The sequence below is a fragment of the Telmatherina bonti genome (genome assembly GCF_933228915.1).
Source record: "Telmatherina bonti genome assembly, chromosome: 3".
In the NCBI taxonomy this organism is placed as follows: Eukaryota; Metazoa; Chordata; class Actinopteri; order Atheriniformes; family Telmatherinidae; genus Telmatherina; species Telmatherina bonti.
The window spans coordinates 7,655,787-7,671,236 of NC_136621.1; the positions used below are offsets into that span (position 1 = coordinate 7,655,787).

The 15,450-nt window shown below is 41.7% G+C and overlaps 1 protein-coding gene across 4 annotated transcripts in view; it reads left to right on the forward strand.

Moving 5' to 3' along the window:
- Nucleotides 1-15,450, forward strand: part of LOC306754368 (uncharacterized protein) — a 39,034-nt gene that overhangs the window by 10,144 nt on the left and 13,440 nt on the right. For all 4 annotated transcript variants that reach the window (XM_079238363.1, XM_079238365.1, XM_079238364.1 and 1 more), the window contains exons 2-6: nucleotides 4,709-6,302; nucleotides 13,639-13,700; nucleotides 13,874-13,903; nucleotides 14,355-14,527; nucleotides 14,775-14,891. In XM_079238363.1, coding sequence (XP_079094489.1) covers nucleotides 4,709-6,302; nucleotides 13,639-13,700; nucleotides 13,874-13,903; nucleotides 14,355-14,527; nucleotides 14,775-14,891 — 1,976 coding nt within the window. The remainder of the gene's footprint in view (nucleotides 1-4,708; nucleotides 6,303-13,638; nucleotides 13,701-13,873; nucleotides 13,904-14,354; nucleotides 14,528-14,774; nucleotides 14,892-15,450) is intronic.

Sequence of the window (15,450 nt, forward strand, 5' to 3'; positions counted from 1 at the left end):
ATGTATGTATATATGTATGTATGTATGTATATATATATGTATGTATGTATATATGTATGTATGTATGTATATATATATATATGTATGTATGTATGTATGTATGTATGTATGTATATATATGTATGTATGTATATATATATATATATATATATATAAGATAAATTCATCAGTACAGCTGCTAGCCAGAGGTTTAATGTTTTGTAGGTTTTTGCACTTGTAAACTCCTCTCTGCTGAAAAGTTAAACAAAAACTAAAAGATGAAATATTGTGAGATGTGAAATTGTTCTGGATCTAATTGGTGTTTTTATTTTTTATTTTTTTGAAGCTCTGAGACCAAAAAAGAAGTTATTTCATTCAATATATACTTTTAAAATAAGTGTCTGAATAATCAGTTATCAGAAATACTTTCTTCTAAATATCTTAATTGGTATTGTCCTCAGAAAATCCATATTGGTCAGGCACTAGTAATGATGTGTAGTGAAGGTTCGGTTTGGAGCCATAACACTAAAAGGATGAAGACCTCCGCTCCAGATTTATCGTTCTCTGTTTTTTTCTCTAAGGTCTTATCTCTGATTATTTCTGCTGCCAGGACCTTGTCCGGCCACTGTCAAACCTAACATTGCCACAGGATTTCCCACCGACAAGACGATTCATCCTCAGTCTGCTGGTTAAAATGTAAATTTAATGTTGTCTGAGGAGAAAACACCACAGGAAAAGATCGGCACTAATAACCGGTGCTGGTAATGATCCAAATTCTCTGGGCCTGAAGGTAGCACCAGTGCAGGCAACATTAAACAACAGCCCAGAAAAATAATTTTTTGGCTAACTCAGAATAGGGCTCGGCCATATGACCAAAATCTCATATCCCGATATAGTGCATTTTATCCCCATAACAATATACAGTACCAGTCAAAAGTTTGGACGTGCTTTTTCATTAAATCTATTGGGAAAGCATGTCCAAACTTTTGACTGGTATTGTACATAACACTATAAAATTTTTTGTGTAATTTTGTGTCAATCAGTTATTTGTCAGTGGCGACTGCTATGGCTGCGCATAAATTCAGAATGCCGCTGGCCAAGTTAGCAATGTCTTCTGCGCGTTCAGTGATATGGTCGGGTTCCTCCTCCATCTTAGTGCTGTCGTAGGCTAGCCGCAGGATGTTGTTTACTGCGGCTGAAACCTGGCAGGCACACTGATGGAGCTGGTCAAAAAAGCAGACTGTCAACTGACCTTTGGATACGGTAGGGCAGGATTTGTAGCTTTTACACAAAAACAGTAGATAGGCTCTATGGGGAATGACTGACAGGAAGCCATACTACAAATAACCCTCCACTTTGCTCATGGAGTGTTATGGCAGGAAGCTCACTTAGCAACTGCCCAGTAGCAGGGAGATTGGTTGAAGCAGAGACCAAAACTTTGCACAGCATGGGGTGGATGCCCAGGATATCTTCGGCTCAGACACTTTGGACAGAAAAGGTGGAGCAGAGCTGGAGTTGTTAGATCTATGGGGAGGGGCGGAGTCGTTGACTCCCAGCCAGCCTTGAACAGGTCGGTTGTCTTCTCCAGCAGATACTCTGCTGTGGAAAAGACAGGCAGCTTGAGGAATCAGTGCCAAGTAGGGCTGCTCGATTATGACAAAAATTATGATCACGATTATTTTGACTGAAATTGAGATCACGATTATCCAGTATTTTTATACAACGTTGAGCGTCCTGGTGTTCTTGACGGTTGAGAGGAAATAAATAACATTGGTAACATTCGCAATGTTATCTAAGACACAAGGAAGAAGCATTGAACAGTCTTATTGAGGTGGGCAGGAATGATTTCCTGTAACGGCCCATGTGACAGCGAAGCTGTCATAACGTCATATTATAACCGTCTAATGCACTGTTCCGAATTGTTTAATCCGCTTTTACCGCTTATATAGGAACTATTTTATTTGGCCTCGATCTACGTTTTATGCCAAACAACTGCTGTCAGGCTATGCCGCATTTTTCTAATTCACCAGTTAAAGGACAGCTGATCTGAACCAGCTGATTAACGCGTTGCTATGGTAATGCCCAGTAACAGAGGGGTATTACAGTGTTTAACTCGCCGAACTATGTATACCAAAATAATGCACCCAATTGTCACTGACAATGGTATAAACTAGGGCTGCAACGATTACTCGGGTAACTCGAGTAACTCGAGTACAAAAATTGATCAAGGCAAATTATTTGCCCCGAGACGTCGTTTGATTTATATCACGTGTTGATATATTTTAATTTATGCATCATCGCAGCATTCTCAGACCACTGCGCTGTGCGGAGGGACTACATCACTGTTTCAGTAAACAAATAAAATATATAAACATTTATAAAATATATAAAAACAGAACCTGTTGCGTACAGTATGACTGTTTCCCCTGGACTGATGACGGACATTTCAAACAGCAGCGGTAAGCGGTTTGCTTTCTGTCTGAAGAGTCTCGTTGCTTTGGTCTTTAATGACAGAGAATGAAGAAGATGGGAGGAAAAGACCAAGAAAGTCGCAAGTGTTGGACCAAAAGGGCAGAAAACGTAGTGCAGTGTATGTGCTGTAAAGCAGGTCTCAATGCTGCAGCGCCTGGATCCCCATGGAAAGCTGTGTAGTAAGGTACAAGTAGGATATCACAAGACCTGCATTTAAGCTCGCCGGTAATACCGGCAGCAGAGTATCCTACCGCTTCTTGAAGCAGCAATGCAATTATTTAATTCTCAGCATTTTGAAGGCTTAGTGCTAACAGTGTAGGCCTGATGTCTGGTCTAAGTCAGTGTAAAGAAAACACTTGTTGCTGTTATTTTCCAGTTTCACTTTTAGCACATAATCTGAAAACAGAAAATGGTTCATTAACAAATTTTATTTATGAAGATATTATTTTCTTTAGTCATTGATTCATTCATTTAAACCTCTTAGTACAATTCAGAGTTGTCTGAAGCTGGAGCCTATCCCAGCAATCATTGGGCGAGAGGCAGGTACACCCTGGACAGGTTGCCAGTCAATTGCAGGGGTATTTTGTATGTTGGTATAGAAAATAAAAGTGAAAAAAGGATTGAACTAACTGAATGTACAGGGCTCTACTGTTAGTCTCCAACATGTTGTAGTCATGTTGTAGACTAACATGACTACAACATGTTAGTCATGTTGTAAATAAAAACAAAACATAAGTAAAATAATCCTTAATGTCTGCGTGTAATGATCAAAAGACCATCATGACAGTGTTTTCAAAATCAGCAGTTGAGGAAAAAAAGGCTGCAACTACATTAAAAGTTAGGTGCACTACTGCTAAATGTTAGCCTGCATTCCTATGTACAGGGACTGTAGCACCCAGACACTCCACAGGACTTTTACAGTTTCTTTCATAGCTTGTCTAACTCAGCATCCATGTCTCATCCTACCTGTAGGGCTGGTAGTGTCTTCAAGAACATAGGTAGAGTCTGTGCTGTTTAAAAAACAAACAAGTTTAGTCGTGACATTAAAAATACATATAATCTACATATTGCATCATGAAGCTTTCTGTCCATGGATATGCTGTTTTCTGAGGGTCCTGAAAGTGTGCTTCTGTGCAGTCTTATCAAATGTCACCATATTCAGTTTGGTTTATTGGCTCAGAGAAAATAGAAACAAAGTAGCTGTTTTTTATTTATTCCAGAAAGTAACAGGTAAGATTGATCATTAAGAATCAGGAGGATTTGAAATTTATTGAGGGGATAGCCCCTTGAGATGATACATCTCGTTTTCGAGGGGGTCCTCAGAATGGATGGATGAAATGGGTCTTGTTACAATATTGATGTTTATCACAGGTAGAGTTTCTTTGTGTCTTAGTATCCAGAAGGTTCGACTTGTTCATTGTTCTTTGTAATTAAATCCATATTTAGTCTGGGCATTCCATCATTATAACTTTATTGTTGTTGCAAAAGATTGATTTGTTTACCATCCTAGGTGCATTGGTCTACAGAACAGACATCAGAATGAGGACCAACAGCGTACAAAAAGGAGCTTGTTAATAGGGAAGGGTTGATATGCTTTTGTCACTATTCGATTTTTGACAATTTTCTGGGTGCCAGTTCGATTTAAATTGTGATTCCTTAGTATTGCAGATTTTTACAAACTATTGTAAAAGTTGCATGATGACCAAGTTCAAATAAAAATTTAGTTTTGTGTCTGTTTTTAAGATTTATTTAGCAGCAATATATTTGAACTTATCTTCTTTCAAAAGCTTGAACTGCATATAAAAATGCTGGTTTCAGTGTCTGTTGGCTTTCTGCTGCCGTACGTTTGGCTCTTAGCTCTGCATTTACCTCAGAATGGTAGATGGATAGTAACGTTAGCTGTGATAGCGCAGTGCATGACATGTGCATTATAGAGTTTACAAATAGCTTTTTACATTTCCTGCGATGCTTTTCTCTTCAAAACAAAAAAGTCCAAAATGTGTCCACACTTTGGACTTAAAAAGTGATGGTGAAGGATTTATCTCTGCGCATTTTTACTCTCTGCTGGAGAAAACATTTAAAATGGGGGGGGGGGGGGGTGTTAAAAAATGTTATTTAAAAATTATAAAACAAAATAAAAATCCCAATTTTTATGTGAAATGATTCCCCACCCCCACTTGTTGATCTGACAGCTGCTGTTGAAATGACACTTTGCATCTTGTTTATTGTAATAGTATATTTCTGCTTTCCACCTCAGCATTCTCTCAGACAGTCGTTTACACCTTACTCCGTCCCTGCGTTTGGAGCGCTGTCCAGCGCTCCCCATCGCCTGCTGTTCCAGAGGGATCCATTTCACATTTGGACCTGTGGCTGCAGTGACAGCTCTCCGGCTCGCTCAGATAGAGACTCAGACTCAAATAGTACTCCAGCAACTTGCTCTGTTAGCCTCCATTGTCATCGGCCACCGGTGCTGCAGCGGCAACCTTGCAGTGTTATTGCCTCCTTATCTGGCCCTCCTAAGTTTTTTAAACAGACAAGTGTCCACCCCAGAACTAACCGTCACTGGTAGAAACTGTATCATCACCCAGCTGGCACTGTCTCCTGCCATGTATCAGCAGCATCCTCAGCAGCAGGGCTCCCAGCCCTTTACAAACCCACACATGCCTCCTCATCATCAGCCTCCTGCAAGTCAGCATCCAAACCTCTCCAACATGCAGACTACGGGGTTCCAGTTTCCCCGTCCTACCCAGCTCCCCGATGAGCTGGAGTCTGCCTTGGCCATTCGGGGATCCAGGGACATGGACCACCGACAGCTGGACCACATGAATCCACCAAAACAAGGTTCTGGGGTTGGCCAACATGGAGGTTATGGTCCCAACCCACTGTCCCTCCCTACAGATAATCAGCCCACACCCCAGCAAGCAGTTGACTGGTCCAGCTACCAACCTCCAACTAAACTGTTTGCTAATCCTCAACCTAATGCTGGCCACCAGGGGGTGCAACCACCTCCCCAACCCCAACACTCACTCGGTGGTGGAGGTGGGGGGGAAGGACAGAGCTTGTATACACCAGAGAGTGCTGGGAGCATATTGGCTAGCTTTGGACTTTCAAACGAAGACTTGGAGGTTCTGAGTCACTACCCTGATGACCAGTTAACCCCAGACACTCTACCATTCATACTCCGCGACATTCAGCTCAACAAGTCTGGCAGCCAGAAAAGCATGGCTTCCAGTTCCTCATCCACATTTTCTCACAGTGTCAACAAGATGCCACCACCACCTTCCTGCTCCTCAGGCTCGACAGAAGTCCCCAGCCTCCTCACTGTCACTCAGACAGCTGGTAAAGTTATTGACTATGGACATGCCAGCCGAGGAAAGGACGACAGCGCAACCAGAGAGACTTTTAAAAGGGAACAGCTGTCCAGTGAAAGGACAGTGAAACTGTATCCGACTTTACCGCCATCAACTGTTCCCAAACTGGATAAAACGGAAAGACGACAAGTCCGCTTGGAACACAAAGAACTGAGTAAGCACGAAGACCGAGACTATCGCAGGACAGGAAGCGAAAAACGCAAAAGCAGTGCGTCTCCCGGAAGGGAATTTCATCGGTCGCCTAAACCTCGGACTCTGGACAGAGATTATCGGCACGAACAGTCCAAACTGAGACACTCATCTGAAACCAGGAGCGAGGCGTCTTCCAGACGCTCTCTGTCCTCTTCATCCGGCTCCAGACCACAAGGGAGCAGTAAGAAGTTACCTACTCCAACCATGATAAGTGATTTTGCAGCTGTGTCTCCAAAGGTGTACCCTCATACCTGCTCGCTGTGCCACGTACAGTGTGATCTGGACAAGGTGAGTGAAAACCTCATGTAGACCTCCAGGACCTCACCTGCCTGACATGTTGTATCACTGATTTGTCTGCATAGAAATGAAAATAACATCACATGCAGTCAAACTCATTTCTTTTGAATAATGATGGATATTTCGTACGTAGCGTTGTCTAAGGCTTCTTTTGAAAGCATCAGACATTCTCAGATTGACCCTAATCATGTAACTACATGTCCTCACAGCTATCTGGACCAACATGCTGTCAGATAACCGACCCTTTCACGGCATATATTTTCACCTTTTACAGTAAAAAAAAAAGAAAATATTCACTCTGCTCAGTTTCTCGTCTTTTACCTCTATAAGAATTCATTACAACCTGGTAACTAGATTATTGCACTTATGTCACCTGATGCAGCTAGACTCCACTTCTGACGTGATACTCTTAAAAACCCTGCTGTGTATCTATCTGTACATCATAAGATTTGTTTTGAAGAACGTACATAGTGACAATACTTCCTGTTACTTTCAAAACATCCAGGCTTTATTGAACATAGTTTTACCGTTGATCCTTTTTGAGTAACTATTTTTTTTATATGTGATTTTATTTATTTTAAAAAAACAAACAAAAAAAAACATTCTAAATTAATTTTTCACATACAAACATGGCCATGCACGCAGTCTTAGTGTTAGCTGCTAATGTAGATACTGTGAGAACCGGCAGACTTGGCTTTAGATGCTAATTTGGGGGGCCACAGTGTTGGCATTAATATAATAGCTAATAACCTGCTAAATGGACTACATGTGAATATTTGTTTTTGCCTGTACTCCAGTTATCTGCTTTTGCTCACCATCCTGTTTTTTTTCTACTCCACTATGTAGGGAAAACATGCATTTTGTATCTGTTGCATTTTGCACATGCAATTTTAAGTGATGAACCAAAAAACAATTCATAAGATAAATTAGAAATTCAGGTTTACATGCACAAGACATGGGCATCAGGGAGAGTGATCCTTTTAAACAGAATAATCATATTATGCTTCAACAGACAAAGGCAATAATCTGATTATGCAAAATAAGATTACACCAAGATTTCTGCCCAATACTGTAACAACTGTGCATGTAGACATTGAGATCTTTTTTTTGTGTGTGTGTGTGTGTGTGTTGTTTTTTATTACATTAGCAGCTTATACTAAGATCATGTGCCCCCACACTAGCAGCTAAAGCTTATGATGTGTTCAGACCAGACGCGTTTTGAGCGTCAAGAGTGTCGAGTGTCAGGTTTACATGTAAAGCCTAAGTGGAGGCGTCAAGCTCTCTCGCAGCCTGTTTTCAGCGTTTGGCTGAAAATTTAAAAAGTTTTACAAGGTTGACGCGCGTTACGAGCGGAGCGCCGCAAAAGCCAAAGATAGAAAATCAGAACTTTTGCCGCTTGACGCAAGGCGTCAACCAATCAGAACGATCAGCACGCAGCTCCTGGAGTACGCCTACGATTTATCTGGTGAACTCAGACACAGGGCTGAGACGCCCTACGACAGTGTTCCTCATTGCATGCGGCTCACTGAGTCTTGACTTGCGTCTCGTAAAGCAACCACTGGCTTTCTGAAAATACTATGTAAACAAGTCCTAATGATCCTCAACGGTGCAGTTCTCTCTACACAAACAAGAGCTGCTGGCTGCTTGCAAAACTTTGCTGTCCTAACGGCCCAAACTGACCATGTCAGAGTTGCCAGTTTTGGCTGATATCAGCTGCACCGAAATCTGCCAAAGAGCTGCCCCGCCTGTAGCTCCGTATATATATATATATTGAAAAAGAAACACCCACATTCTGGAGGCATTATTGTATTTTCACCATATACTGTTGCATAAGAGGGAAAGCTTTTTTGGGGGGGTGGCGGCTCTCTGCTGAGTGCAGCTCTTGTTGAATTAGCAGTGACTGTGTCGCACTACAACAACGTTTTCTGGCTATATTTTTTTAAATAAAGCCATGCTTCTCTCTCTACTGCACCTTTCCACTGCCTTTCCACCCTCTCTTTTTTGCCGCGTTTGCCGCTCGCTCCCGACAAGCGCAAACACGACAGAAGCATCAGGAGCGTTTTGGGCGTTGGACAGAAAAGTGACAGTTTAGTGACCAGCATTGAGGGTTTGGTCTGAACACACCGTTAGACCGTAGGTACCCACGTTTGCAGCTAATGCTAAGACCACATGCTCCAACACTAGTAGCTAACACTAAGACTTTTAAAACTAACAGGAAATATCACTATGTACTTTCCTCCCAAGATGTCATAATGGACTGGAAAATGTAGAGCAGGGTTCATATAGAGCCATAAATAAATCAAACACGTCAAACATATTTTTCATATTGTCTTTAAATGTTGCCTTGGAATTTGCAAGAAAAATGTGTTAGCAATAGAAAAAACAAGCTCCTCTAACCTGTTCTCATCTCTATAAAAACCAAAATCTTTCCAACATTCACCTTCAGACCTGGGGCCTCATTTATAAAGCTGTCGCACGCACAAAACCCGGGGTTCGCCGATTTTCGTCAACTTTTGGGATTTATAAAAACACATTTTGTCTGTAAAACGTCTCTACCTCCACGCCAACTCTGACCCTGCCATATGCACAACATCTGGAGAAATGGGAAACAGCGACACCAAAGGCAGAAAATAAAACCAAAGAAATGGTTTGAATTTTGAGATATTTGTTAAAAATCAAAAAATAAACTTTCAAATAGAATGTTGTACACTAACAGCATTTGCAAAAAATGAGATATTGTTACTCCACCACGTAAAATATCAACCACTAAAATCTGTTCTCAAAAAAAAGCAGTTCTACATGTTATAAAAGCCAGATCACACAATTAAGTTGTACAGAAGCTGCCATATTAATAAAGGTCTAAATGAATAATTGCAACTAAAATGACATGATCGCCCATCTTTAGGCTATGATCAGGGTGTTTTCCCCATCTGCATATGTACTGAACATGAAGTGGGGGGATATAAAATGCAGCCCAATGTGTAAAGACACACAGTGGCTTATCTGTCCCTGCTGGTGAACATGGTGCATGTAGACTCGAGTCGAGCCCAGCACCTTCCAAAGGGAAGAAGTGACTGACAAGTCGGGACAGGACTGATAACTCTTTTTTCCAAACCACAGTGCAGAGTAACAGAACTACGTACACCACAGTCACACACGCCTTGATGTAGGCCATCAGGCCGATGAAGTGCAGGTGGAGGTGCCTCAACACCCAGGAGGAAACCTGTTGTACGGCTGCACATGTGTCCAAGATAGTGGAGACGCTACATGAAAGGGCAACTAATGGTTATGTGTCACGTTCACCTGCGACAAGCGCTGTTGTCCCCGACCTCCAACTGATCCTCTCATGTTGGAACCGAACTGTTGCTTTATGCAGCATCTAGAAGTGATGCAACAACAAGGGATGCAAGAGGTGGAGGATTCTTATTTATTCATCACAAGTTTATCTTTTAGTGTAATTTCTGTCTTTATGTCTCCCATCTCCTGCACCTCCTCCTTGATTGCAATTACTGTGTCCTCTACGAAGACACGCCTGCTGGGGGCATGAGGTGGAATCTCTGGCCTCCCCCTCTCCAACCACATCTGCAGCGCTGCAAACCCAGTTGGAACAAACAGGAACACACATTTTTTAAAAATAAATAAATTTGCGTCTGAAAGTTAATTTTCTAATCTAAAATAAAGGAATAAACCATCTGCAGCATCATCCGGAGCCTCTGGCGCATTTTATTCCATCGTGTCTGTGGACACATTCATTTTCTCCACCAGCTTCTACTCTGTGGGAGTGAACGGCAACCCCCCCCCCAGCAAACATCCTCCTCCTATGGACGAAGATGCACACTCCCTACATTTTATTGTCTAACCACTTTATTTTTACTTTCTGGATAAGTCCGGTGGTCTGATGAGCCTCGCTAACAGCATCTGTCACCTGCTGACGCTCCGTTGTCTTTCTGGCAGTGCTGATGTCCATCCAATGTCCACCAAATAAAATATTTTGACATTTTACAGCATTATCTATTGGAATTTCTTCCTTATATTCCAGAATATCCCTTTTTTGCTTTTTTCCCTGCTGAACCGTCATGGAAATGAGATCGATTAATATTCATCAGGGTGTTCACCTCACCTTTTATAGCCAATATGTGGGTGTGGCAAGATGTTCCCTCACATGCAAAAAATTTAGTATTAATCCTGATTTATAAAGCAAAACAGGCGGGCGACATGCGTGCGCACTGCTTTATAAATCAGTAAGTTTTTTTGTGCCGTATTTCCGGTTTTCGGTACGTACACCACCTGTAGTCATTGTTGCTATGCACAGTTTTATAAATGAGCCCCCTAATGAGAAACTCTCATACTCAGTGGCCTTCTGCTATTTGTTGTTTACTGTTTGTCTCCAACTTTATGGGAACAAACTTCTTGTCTGTCTCCTAAAGTATCCAGGCGGTAGCGTGACTTTCAGTTCTTGCCTCACTGCATTTCTGTCATTTAATTATGAAAACAACTCTTAATGCAATCGGCACATGTTTCTTTACAATGAATTGACTCATCTCTAGATAACATCCAGTTATCTTGACATGTAGCAGATTATTTTACATGAATGATGTCAGAAGTCCAGGAATTGAGTCATATCAGGTGTCACCTGGTTAAGCAGGTAAACTGGCTCAGTGAGGAGTCAGGAGGAGTATAGGTGGAGACAAGTAGCTAAAAAAGCCATCCTGTCAGATTAGCCTTGTGCAGGGTTGCCCAGCTCTGGTCCTCGAGGGCCATAATTCTGCGGGTTTTCCATCCCTTTTCCAACACACCTGGCTCAAACTAATCAGCCATTGTGCAGAATATAATTGGCTGTCACTGTGTGGTTATCCTGCTCTTACATTAGCAGTTTTAGTTGGCCATGATTACTGCAGCAGTTAGAAAGATGAAGGGGGGAGAGATCTTTGCATTGAAGATATTTTGTAGCTCTAAATTGATTTTTTTCTTTGTTTTTTGTTTTTAATCCCACCTATGGAGTATTTTCTCTCTTTTTAGAAGATGTTCACAATAAAATCATACTCTAAGTCTACTCAATGTTTCTCCAAGTATACAACGTGAGCAGAGAATTTCCTCCTCTAGTAAATTCTACGCTTTTATCAGATGAAACTGGTTATGGGTATGAAGTAAACACCCACATTACAGTTGTTGAACGGTTCATTACAACGGTTCTGTACATTACAGAGTTCTGCTGCTGCTTGGATAATGGGTTAAAGGGGTCATGTTGCTGTAAGCTAAAAACCAACATTTAACACTGAATGGGAGAATTTTTAAGCATAAAATGAAAATATTCTTCATGATTACTGCGAAATAAAGTCCTAAATTCCTAGGATAATGGAATTTCTCATCTTCTGGAAAGGTTGGACTTGTCAGACTGAAAGTTTTGTAATGATCTCATGAAGATGTTGATCCTTTGGTCAAACCAGGTGAAACCACATTATGATTTGTGTTCTGTGCAGAAGAAGCTTCAGATCTAAATCTCTTTTATTATTAACCCCTTAACAGTCAACCCCCAAAATGCCAAATACGCCTGAAAAAGACATACCCAAATTAAATTGAGTAGATTCAAAAGCATGGTCTCTTTATAAAGATGACACTCTAAAGTTTTACCCTGAGCTTTCAAATTTATTGTAACTGTAACCAGCATAAAGTTATTGAAGTTGGAAGACAAAGAAATTTCAGGTTTTTTCCCCTCGTCTGAATTCCTCTTCTACTTTGTCAACATGCTGCACATGGAGAGATGGAGATATGGACTGGAAAATCAGATGTAGCTGTAGCATGAAGCCTTTTCGATGACCAGTTACAATTTGGTGACAATAGCAGCCACAATTATTATTCTATGAGTGCTTTACTGTAAGTATGTTCATGCGCTTCCCAAAGTGGCCATTTGGAGTCTCCAAATGCCCACTTTGGATATTCCAACTTCAATAAGCTCCCAGAACACTTCAACATACAGTCATCAGTGAGGCCTCTAATGAAAGGTGGCCTCAAAAGGAATCTTGTTGTATATTCATATTTACTATCAGTGTTATTTAAATTCACCAGGTGATGGATAAACACACTAAAAGCTTATTTTTTCTACTGTGCATTATAATAAAAGAGTCAGAATAAGTTTTACGGTCATCATCATCAGCAGGAATGTAGGCTTCCTCTGGAAGGAGCTGGTCCTTCATCTGAAGAGCTGCTGGGTTTCCATCACAATCAGATGACAGACTAAGAAAGACAATAAGTTTTTATCTCACATTAGTACTGCGACTAATAAGTGTATGTTCTAACAGACACGCATCAGTCTGACAGCACCCCCCACACACGCAGATAAATCAGCAGCAGCTTATTTTCTTTCTATGATTTTATATTTATGAACAAATGTTTACAACTGGAGGGAAATATAGGTGCTGAACAGCTGCGTGTCTTCAATGACTTCTCTTTTTGCTTTCACGCACACTTGAACTGAACGACACCCACATGAACGGTTCCCCCGGTCCAGGGTCTTACATTTTAGAGCCGAGATCCCAAGTTTTCTTACAAACCAGGTCTCACATCTTTAGCAGACCAAACAGAACCACTGGAAATGTGGCAAGAGTAACAACGGAAAGAAAACAAGGCAGCCCCCCCCCCCATCTCCGTCCCAACGCACAAAGTAAACACTTCATGACTTTCTGAAGCCACTTTACATCCCACACACAGAAGCTGATTTAAATGGCTATACGACAGTGGTGTCAGAACTGGCATCAGAGTTGGTGGGCGAGGTCTGGAAGCGGAAACGTATGTGATGGTCAGACCACCTAGGTTGACACTCAGTGGGTATTATTGACTAAGGAAGGACCATGGATCAATCCAGTTAGTCAAAAATAGGGTCAGTCAGAAGGGTACAGCCTACCGGTGTGTCATGCGCAGTTTTATTGAAATAGGAAACGTCTAAGATATAGTACGAGCGTGATATAAACAAAAATATATAAAACGGCCCGTGGGCGGGCCACCGACTGTTAAGGGGTTAAAAGCCGTTTAATTGCGAATATAATTTTATGTTGTCTTCCATGTAAAGTGTTTGATTTGACCTCAGAGAACAGAACACAACATCCCTAGTAGTTGTAGTTGTTTGTTAGAGGACTTTTTTCAGTTGAAGGCAATAGAAAATTAAGATTATTTAATGTTTCTGCCACAGTCGTACACCTGTAAGAACTCAGGAGGTTTGAAGGCAGAGATCCAGCTCTTTGTGGTGACACGAACACCTGCTGATTCCTTCCTCATTTGGTCTGGCGGTGATGGTTTCTCTTCCTGTTTGTCTTGTTTTTCTGTCCTCCAGGACTGGGTTGACCATATCAACACAGTTGACCACACAGCTGCCTGCAGGGATTTGCGCAACAAGTGAGGATGTTTTACTGTCATGCTGCAGTGTCAACAGATTCTACAAGAATTCACTACTTATATAGTTGGTTTAAGCTGCATTATCTTTTTTAATTCTGTCAGACAGACTTTTCCTTTTCACTTTGCTATATTCAACCAGTTCTCATCTAACAATTGATTGTGTTTGTTTGAAGGTACCCTGACTGGAGGCCTAATCTACCAAGGTCAGTTGGACACTCGTTGACACAGGGATTATTGGACAGTTTTGGCTGCTGTTCAAACTGCCCTCCTGAAACTTGCAGGATTTGAATACCATGTTGAAATGAATTTCAAGTACTTCTGCAAGAACAAGCCTAAAACTACTGAAAATTTATCCCAAATTTCCATTAAAAAGTTTTTAGGTCAGAACAATGAAGATAGTAAAATCTTGGAGAGACTGAAGCGATGTCTTGCATTTCTAGTGTAAAATGGTTAATGGTGGTTAATTGGCATTAACAGTTTACCTCCCAGCCGACTTGATTTACAACAGAAACATGGAATGTTACCGTTACCATACTGTACTGGGAGAGTACTGGTCTGCTGTCCAGGCTGCCACATCTCTTTGCAGTTTTTACTCTTTCCAAGATGATCTCAAGGCTGACATCTGCAGCTCTGCACGGTCTGTTTCCTTTTCAGCCGAAGTGGTCGATATGGCAGCAGGGCTCTGTGGGATCACAAGGATGGCACTCCATTTCTGTCCTCATCTCCGCCCCGTTCTCGGTCTCCAAGTCCTCGGCATCGGATGGACACCTATCATCAGAGGAGGGTCCGCTCTCCCCACCGTCCCCAAAGACTTTCTCACTTCTCGGGTAGGTTTTTCCATGAAGCAGAAAATTAAATACAAGTGAAAACTTAAATATTCATCTTCAGAGTTAGAAATGAGAAGAATCTGATGTCCTGAGCTGAGTTAGAAGGGGGAAGTGGACCCCTAACGGTTTCATTTTGATTCAGTATAACATACTAGAATATAATACTAGAAGCTATCTTCTGTGTTAGACTGATTGATTAATGTGTCCTTTTTATGATTGAACCATCTTCCTTTTTCTTGTGATAAAGAGCGCAGTCAACGCTTCACCCGCCACCACTCCAGATCACACAGCCCCCCCTATTCCCACCGAACTTCCTCAACCAGCAGAGACAACTGGTCTAGGAGTGGGACCAGAGACTCATCAGGTCAGTCCTCCTGGTTTTACGTCTTCACACAGCCTGGACTTGTTTTTCAGTCTCTACAAGGTTTCACTAACACTTCAAGTGGAACTATTATGTGCATTTCAGGCTAATTTATTTTTATTTCTGAGACCAGAGGGCTGGGATTGATCGAGTTATTGTCACAAATCCCTTTATTTACTTCAGACCGACCCTCTCCGTAGGCTGTCAGATCAGCCTGCGGGCAAAACGAGTGGATTGAGACTCTTCCGCATTAAGCCCCGCCTCCCGCCACTGCACTACATCGGGAGCGCGCACCGCAACTGCTTTCGCCGTCATTGTAACGTCTCATAAACAGAAGGATTAGGCTAATATGAACTCAATAAAAAACCAAAATACAATGTCAACACATAGCATACAGCCCTACATGTTGGAACCTGAATCAGACCCTGAAAACAAAGTGGAAAACAGCAACCCACAGCAACGAATGCAGCAGGATGTCTCTCTTTGGTAAACTCACCAGCCATTGTTGGAAATAACTTTATCCCACGTTTTCCACCCGCCTGATGTGTTTGTACATGCCCTT